The sequence below is a fragment of the Gavialis gangeticus genome, unplaced genomic scaffold, assembly GCF_001723915.1.
Source record: "Gavialis gangeticus isolate Ggan-Ray unplaced genomic scaffold, GavGan_comp1, whole genome shotgun sequence".
NCBI classification, from domain to species: Eukaryota; Metazoa; Chordata; order Crocodylia; family Gavialidae; genus Gavialis; species Gavialis gangeticus.
Window position 1 is genome coordinate 3716851 of NW_017728960.1, and position 8545 is coordinate 3725395.

At 58.7% G+C, this 8545-nt stretch overlaps 1 protein-coding gene across 10 annotated transcripts in view; it reads left to right on the forward strand.

Moving 5' to 3' along the window:
- The first annotated feature begins 1069 nt into the window (after positions 1–1069).
- The window catches only part of TPM3 (tropomyosin 3), a 50421-nt gene continuing 42945 nt past the window's right edge, over positions 1070–8545 (forward strand). For 3 of the 10 annotated variants that reach the window (XM_019527773.1, XM_019527781.1, XM_019527791.1), the window contains exons 1-2: positions 1075–1235; positions 2178–2303. In XM_019527773.1, the coding sequence (XP_019383318.1) occupies positions 1122–1235; positions 2178–2303 (240 nt within the window). In that variant the 5' untranslated portion in view covers positions 1075–1121. Of the gene's footprint in view, positions 1236–2177; positions 2304–8545 lie in introns of all 10 variants that reach the window. The other 7 variants (XM_019527817.1, XM_019527750.1, XM_019527809.1 and 4 more) reach the window with 5 other exon arrangements.

The window sequence follows — 8545 nt, forward strand, 5'->3', positions numbered from 1 at the left end:
ACACTATCTACTATGAAACTATGACCCCCAACTAAAGCAGGCCCTTTTCCATATGACCCTAATACAGATGCATTACTCCCCTGGGAGCCCTCCCATCAGGCCCCTGTGCAGCTCCCCCTTTTCCTAGCTCAAGGGACTCCTTTCCCACAGCTCCCCTGGTCCCTTCTTTCCACAGCCCCAGATCCCCCAGCACAGAGGCCGATGGGGGAGCCCTGATCTCACTGGTCCTGGCCCCACGGAGGGACAAGGCAGATCTCCACCGAATGGCAACAGAACCCAAGAGCTGCCAGGCTCCCTGGTCCCTGGGATCAGGCCCTGGTGGTGCTGAACAAGGGGCAGGACCAAGGGATTGGCTTTGGGGAGGGCATTTTACCACCCCACCACTCCAGTGCCAGCACCCTGCATGGTTACATGGAGGCTGAGCAGAGGGACCCTGCTCCAGCCAGGGAGAGCAGGATCAGGGCCCAGGATTGGATCCCAGCCCTGGCACATCCCCTGGGGCAGCAGGACCAGAAGAGCCTTGACCCAACGTTTCCATGCACATTGTGCCCAGGGCTGCCTGGGTGCCCGGCTATGGGTACAGGTTCTCAGGCAGGCCTTGCGAATGACAGCCCATCAGCTGCAGAGGCAGGACTAGGACCCAGGCGTCTGAGCTGGGCGCAGGCTGCAGGCCCTGCTGTCGAGGCTGGCGTGGGCAGGCACGTTCTCTGTCTTACCGTGTGAAAATAGCCCTGGGTGTTCTGTTGCAGGGGGGTGAAAACAATCCCCTTGGAACAAAGCAGAGCCCCCCTTCTCTCACCCCCCACCTGTGCTTTTTATAACCGGCTCCCAGCTGTCCCACAGGAGCCCAAATATGGCCCTGCCCGTGAAGTCATGGAGTAGGCATCCCCCCACATGCCCGGGGCAGGGACTGGAACACTGGGCCCCAAGCAGAGACATTTTGGGAGTGCGGGGAGGCGGCGTGGCCCAAGAAAGGTAAAGGCCAGCGCCAGCTGGCAGGGGTGCTGGGATAAAACAGCCGGGTGGGGATGTGCCCAGCACTCGGCAGCCCAAACCCCAGACAACCGCACACCCCGTCTGCTTGTCCCTGAGGGCAGAGGCACCCGAACGCTGCAGCAAAGATGGAGGCCATCAAGAAGAAGATGCAGATGCTGAAGCTGGACAAGGAGAACGCCCTGGACCGGGCAGAGCAGGCTGAGACTGAGCAGAAGCAGGCAGAGGAGAGGAGCAAACAGGTGGGTGAAAGCAGCCAGCACCAGCCCGGACAGCTTTCTCCCTCCTGCCCCTGCCAGACATCCGGCACTCCCTGCCCTGCTCCTGGCAGCCAGGGGACCTTGCCTGGTCCAAGGCAGCTGCTCAGGGAGCCCCATGCAGCTGTCTCTCCAGTCCAGCAGCTCCTCCACAGTGTGACTGGCTCTTGCCTGGGGAGGGGGGGGGGCTCAGGGTTCCTCAGCTCCTGCCCATTCCTGTTAGAGCTGAGTCTGACTTTGTAAAAGAGAAGGGTGCTGCATGGACCCCTGCTCCCAGGCAGTCTTGAGCATCATGAGTTGGGACTCCCAGGGTGTCTTCCCTCCTGAGGGGCACATACAGAGCACTGACTCCATTCATCCTCCTCCTCTGAACCCCAGATGGGAGGTTTCCTCCTTCAGCTGCCTTGCTTCAAGGTCATCAGGGCTTCATTCCTGGCCTGTTCATGCCTGGGGCTGCAAACCTGCCCTCCCTTTTAAACAGCAGTCAGAGGTTTTGGTTCAAGTGGGGCCTTATCCAGCTCTCAGGAGAAACAGAGCCATCATGGGCTCTGGAGAAGCCAGGTATGTGGTGGGAGCTGCTTAAGCAGCTTGTCCCACTGCACACATGCATGAGGAGAGCCAGGTGCCGGCCAGGGGCACTGCACTGCTCTTGCATATACTAGAGTAAGGTTGGATGGGCCCCAGATCCCCCCAGCGAGGTGAAGACCCAAGCCCAGCCCTGCAGCACCAAGGTCCCCAAAACATCCCTGCATCTGGTGGGGAGCTAAGGGGTTATGAGTGAGGCTCTGTGCAGCCGGCCCTTGGCTGCTGGGGGAAATTTGCCCAGGCTCTGGCACCCCAAGGGTTGTGGCAGCAAGTCGAGGCAGCCAGGTTTGCCCAGGTCCTGGGCATCTGCAACAATGTGACCCCTTGCTCCTGCCTTTGCAGCTGGAGGATGAGCTGGCAGCCATGCAGAAGAAGCTGAAGGGGACTGAGGACGAGCTGGACAAATACTTGGAGTCTCTGAAGGATGCCCAGGAGAAGCTGGAACTGGCAGAGAAGAAGGCAGCTGACGTACGTATGGCAGGGCTGGTGTACGTATAGTGGGGCGCAGCACAGAGGGGCACACACACAGATGCTTTCATGCATAAGCAGGTCATGCAGGCGCATGCGTCCCCCATCATACACACATGTGGTCTCTATGCTTCCAGGCCTGGCTGGGACCCACACAGCCCGAGTGTAAGTTGGAGCAGCCTTGGGGTTGCTCTCGCTTGCACCCAGCTGCCCGGGGCTGTTCTGGAAGTGGGGGGGAAGCCTGGCTGCATCTTCTCACATCAGACAGGGTCGGGCTGGGCCAGGGGCTAGCCTGGGAGCCCCAGGGGAATTTCCTGAGCTTTGCCTTCACCCTGCATATGCTGTCCCCCAAGGACCTGGGTCTGTAGCTCACCCTCCCCACTCCCCGTCCCTTAGTTTGCATGTCGGCTGCCTGCCAGCACAGCGTGTGTGGGTATTAATAGGCCGCCCGCATACCTGGCTATTCAAGCACAGCTTGGGTTTCAGGTTGACACCGGAGGAGCTCACCCTGTGCTGGTTGCAGATAGGGATGACACCCAAGCGCTGCTTTGGGCAGCACAGCTCATGCCGACGGGATGTCACCCCTGGCATCTGCAGGAGAGAGCAAGCAAGCAGCACGGGTCACCTTCCCCTAGCAGGTCCTCACCCTGGGACTGCAGCCACCACCTCACAGAGGCCGAGCCTGCCCTGTGCCCTGGGGGATCACCTCTGCTCTGAGGCTTTCAGCTGAGTCTTGGGGATAGGATGAGTGGGTGGCAACTCCCCAGGCCAGGCAGTGAGAGGTGGACGAGTGTGAAGGGTCAGCCCTGTATGTGCCAGGGTGCATGTCTGTGCATCGAGGAATCTGCATCCACATGCCTGTTCATATGTGTGCTGGTGTGTGTGCATGTGTGCTCTCGTGCATGTACCTGGGAAATGGATGACCCGGCGCATGTGCAGAGGCCTTCCTGCTGTCACTGGACTTGGCTTGGCTAAATTACTCCAAGGTGGTGATGAGAGAAGGGGCAGGCAGCCGGGGAGGTCAGTTCTACAGGGAGAGGATGCTGAGTCTGGCTTCATCCCTTGCCCCTGATTTGCACGACTGTCCGGAGTCAGGCGGTGCATCCCTGGGACAGTGGCATTCGTGCCCAGCCCCAGAACACAAAGCATCCCTTGAGAACAGGGAGAACGTCATCAGAGCTGGCGAGGGTCCATCCCAGCTTCAGTTCTGCCAGGCTCCGGCCTCTGTACTGGGAGCAGGGGAGTGAGTCAAGAGGGAAGCCTGGATCTGGTCTGCTCATGCCTTAGTGGGGAGGTTACTTAGGATTCAGGTTCCAGGGAGGGGAAGCTCTGAGTCACTGGCAGCCAGCCACTCCAATGTCCAGCCCATGGCCTCAGGTCTCAGCCCAGTAGACCAGAGCATCCTGGCCAGGCTCATTCATGGCCAAGAGTCTGGTGACACCAGAGGGGGTGGGAGGCATGGGGGAGCCTGGCACTGGGGGCCATTGTTGCTACCCCCACCCTGTCCTCAGGGCTATCAGTGGACCTGTCTCTCCAGCACAGAGACTATCTAAAAAGTCTCTATGGTGCTCCCCAAGGCATGCAGGGGTGAAGGTGTGAGCATGGGTGGGTGCAGAGATTAGTCAGAACAGGATGTCCCCAGTGACTTGTGCTCGTGTTCAGAGCAGCAGGACAGAGAAAGCCTTGTGCACAGGTTTTCTGTGCCTCACTGCAGCAGCAACTGGGGCATGCAAAGAGACTCTCTGAGCTGGGTTCTTCCTACCCACGGCCTGCCCTACTTCTGGCCCAGGGAGCTGAGTTGCGGGGAGCAGCTACAAGCTCCTGGAGGGTTTCTGCTGGTGTGGTGGGAAGCAGCTTTCACAGAGCCATGCTCAGGGGCTCAGCACAATGACAGGAGTGATACCAGGGTGGGGGCACAAGGACCACAGGGTGACACCACTGGGAAGCCCCTGTCCTTGAGCTCCAAGCCCAGGAGGCAGGTCAGGAACAGCTCATCAGCAGCGTTCGGCCTCCATGAGTCACCCGTGCTGGGATGGTTTGGGCCAGGAGCTGGGATCCATAGACATAAAAAGCCTTGTCAGCCGGCTGGGGGATGAAAGCACGGTGGCCACCTCCAGAACTGCACAGGCCTGCTATTGTTGGTCACGGTTTCTAGGAAAACAATGGCACAAGCTGTGCGGGGCTGTGCCCCAGCCACCCGCTTGCCCATCCATCATGCAGCTAAGGGCTGTCAGAGCCCCTTGCAGCTGCTGTGGAGAATTAGAAGGGGTTTATCTGTCCATATTTATCATCCACAGATATGTGAGGGATGACAGAGCTTTCAGCACCCTGTAATAGCACCCGCTTCCCCTGCTGCGGTGGGAACATGAGCCCCTGGGAGACGGTGCCCAGGGATCTCCATCAAGGCTGGAGCCAGGAGGACAAAGTGTGTACCCTGCTAACAGTAAGCAGAGTAGGGGCCTTGCCAGCTTCCCAGCCCAGTGCTGAGACTCAAGGCTGCGTCACAGGACAGCTGGAGGTGGGGACCCATCCCCTTCTGTTAAATCTGGCACTAGGACCAAAAATGCAGGGTAGCCTCAGAGACCTGCCTCCAGGTTAGGAGAGGGCAGAGCTGGCCCCAGGGGAGCTCTTGCAGTGCACCACACTGGTGCAACAGGTGCATGAACAGGAATCCTCATCCCCTGCAGTCCTCTGCCTCTGAGCTGCGGGAGGTTTCTTTGCTCAGAGCTTCCTCCATGAGGGCTAGTCCAATACAGCCCTGACGGATGCGACCAGTCTCAGTGCGCTCCTCTCAGCCTTCACGCTAGCCAAGCACCCAGCTTCATCAGGGCGCAGCCAGGAAGCTGAGGCTTCCCTGTTCAGTTCTATTAGTTCTTCAACTAATAGAACAGGCTCATTGCAGGGCCCGGCGAGGCTGGTAAGAGTCAGGTAACTGGAGAGTCTGATCAGGCCTGGCGAGGGCTTTGCACAGGCTGTCCAGAGACCTGCGGGGTGTGAGTAATCATCACAGGCAAACCAGCTGTGCAGGGCTCTGTCCTCTGCGCTGCTGTTGTCTGTGACACAGGCAGGGGATGGGGGAATGCTGTGTCTGCCTGGCAGGAGGGAATCAGAACGGACAGATGCACTGGGGAAAGGAATCCTGGTCCTCCCTCAGGTCTGCACAGCCCGCTGGCTCTGGATTCTCAGGGGCTGGTTGTCAGTGTGAACGGCAGCAGCAACGTGGGGCTAGTCTAGGGACTGGTCTGAGCTCAGGCAAGTGGGGTTCTCCCTGAGTGGGGATGGGGTAAAGGCTCCAGGACTTGGACCCTACAAAGTACAGCTGGGTTTGACCTCACAGAAAAAGGGCAGTTCCTTTGAGTCCCTCTGCACATGGATTGACTTCAGTCCCTCTGAAACGCAATACCAGGAAAGCAATGGGTGGATGCAGTCACGTCAGATTAGATCTGCCCGTTAGTGGCTTTGTTTGTGCCTGGACATTTCCCTGCACAAATGAACCTCATCTGGGCTGCTTTGCAATTGATTTCAGGCTGTCCCTGCGCAAAGCTGCATGGGCCTAGCTGAACAGTACAGCTTGGATACAGCCCTGGCATATTGTGGAGGAGGCACAGGAGATACCAGGGCAAATGTGTGTGGCCTTGTGCAAGCAGCAATGTGGCAGCAGCAGCTGCAGGGTTCTGGGGCTAAGGTGTCTGCTAAGGAACTTTTCATTTTTAAGTGCAAATGCACAGGCTGCGCATAATGGGTTTGTTGTGAGGGAAAGCAGTCAGTGCCCTCGGTCATGTTGAAAACCAGCTTCTCTCTGCAAAATCTGCAGAACAGAGGAAGGCTGCTTAAAGTTAAGCTGTTCCCAGCTCTGTGCTTCTGAGAGCAGAGACGTGTGGAGAGGACTCAGGGCTGGCTACAGCTAGGGTGCTTCTGGACATGCATGTGGGGGAGGACCAGAGATATCCTGTCCTGGGGCATTTTAGAGCCCAGGACTTGGAAGCCATAAATTACAGTGGAAAAAATGTGACCCTTGAAGGGGAAGGCACTGAATTAGGTGATCTGTTACAAGCTCCAGATCCTTTTGCTTCCAGCTGCCCTGGTCTCTAGTGATCGTGGCCAGATTCTCAGCTAGTGTAAACTGCCGTGGCTTCCCTGACACTACTTTGCCCCCGCTGAGAACCCAGCCCTGCCCACAACCAGGGAAAAAGTCTAGTGCGGGCTCCAGGAATCATGAGAGTGACTCATGTGTCATGGGAGCCTTAGCAATCACCCCTTTGGGGGTCTTTGGTGTTTGCCTCCAGCTCCTGAGCCTTCAGGATTCCCATTTGGAGCCTTTTCCTGAGGACTGAAACTTTTTGTTTTTTATGTGAAAGCTGCAATTCTCCTCTAGTTGCATGACTGGAGTGAGGGCTAAGGAGGACACCAGATATTGCAGCACTGGTGATACAGTTATGGTACCTAGCAGCACTGCTGGCCCCGCAACTCATTCCTGAGCTGGCAGCTGGTTCACAGCCCTGTGGAATGAGTCAGGCATTGCGATATGTTTCTCATGTGTTTTCCCACAGCTGGTTGGGGGCAGAACTGGGTGGGTAGGTTCGGGCCAAGGGACTTCAGCAGCTTTCAGCTGGTGGAGAGTCCTCCAAAGGCCACTGCCAGATGGCACAGGTCAGAGCCACCCCAAGACTGCTCTACCCTGTACCCAGTGGTGAAGGTGGGAGAACATCAGGGAACTGGAGTCCAGGCCCTGACAGCCCCCTCTCTACTGGGCCTGGCCTTCCAGGTCAGGGGCTGAGGTACTAAGTAAGAGGCCGTTTGCTTTGCCTCAGATGAACAGAGCTCCAGACTCTGGCAGTGCAGACCCAGGCAGTGCGGCAGGCTGAATCACACAGTGCCAATGAGTAACCCAGTTACCTATGCAGTTAACCTAGAAAACGAGCTCCTTGCTTCATCTCTGGACAGTCCCGTCTCGAGCAGGATGTCTGCCGTCCTGCCGGGGAAGGCGTGGGAGACGCGGGCGTGAGCTCAGCCGAATGGAATGCCGAGCTGAGCTGGCAGAAACGGATGATGTCGTTGTGGGAAGCGGCGATGAGGCGTTTGGTCCTTGTACCCATATATGTATATGGGCTCCTGCACAGGGTCAGGGCGTCCCTGGATGTGGGAGCTGATACACGCATCTGCCGCGTTGTGGGGTTTGCGAGCCCTGAGCCTGGGGACTTTGTGGGGGGGAAGGGGCTTCCTCATGGCCTGTGTGGGCACTGAGGGGTGGCTGGGACTTGAGGGGCTGCGGAGAGACAACTTTGGAGCCCACGTGTGGCTCCTATGCCCCGGCCCAGGGGCACAGGAGAGGTTTGTTGGTGGCTCTGAGATGCTGCAGCCCCTGTGGCTCTGCTCCCACCCCGGGGTGTGCGGCAAGGGACTGTGGTCTGGCAGGGTGGGGGATTCGGGGTAGAAGGCAGCTGCCCAATGTTTGGGGGCTCCACTCCCGTCCCGGGATGCACGGGGGGGAGGGTAGCAGGGCACGTCCCACTGTTGGGGTCCTCAGGGGTACTCCCAATTCACGGGGCCCAGGGCCACCCTGGGGGCCTGTGTTCGCCCCGGGGCCCCCTAGGGGGCGCCAGCGCCGCTGTGCAGCCGGGGCAGCGAGGGATGCGCCGCCCGGTAACCATGGCAACCAGGCGGGGCAGGGCGGCTCTCATCCGGGTCCTCCCGCTGCAAGCGGAAGTGAGGTCACTTCCCAGGTAGGGGGCGGTTCCGGTATTTCAGGGCGGGGCCGGGCGGAAGCGGCTGAGTAGCGCGGGCGCGGGACCAGAGCGGGGGTGCAGCCATGGCCGGGGCTACCACGATCGAGGCAGTGAAGCGCAAGATCCAGGTGCTGCAGCAGCAGGCGGACGACGCCGAGGAGCGCGCGGACCGCCTGCAGCGTGAGGTGGAGGCCGAGCGCCACAACCGCGAACAGGTGTGGCCCGGAGCGGGCGCGGGGGAGAGGATCGGGGTCCGGGGGGGAAGGGCGCGGGATTGGAGCCTTGTGGGGAGGGGGAAAGCAGGGCGGGGAATAATCTATACTGGCAGAATATGAGTTTATACTAATAGAACTAGTTCCACAAGGGATGCTGAGTTGGATCAGCTATGTCAGTAGAAAAATCACAGACCTGACTAAAATAATGAGTAGAAGATATGTATGTATCTATGTATAGAAGACCTTACCCTAAATTGGGACGTCTAGAAGTGCTCAGAGTTGACATAGTTCTTCCCACCCC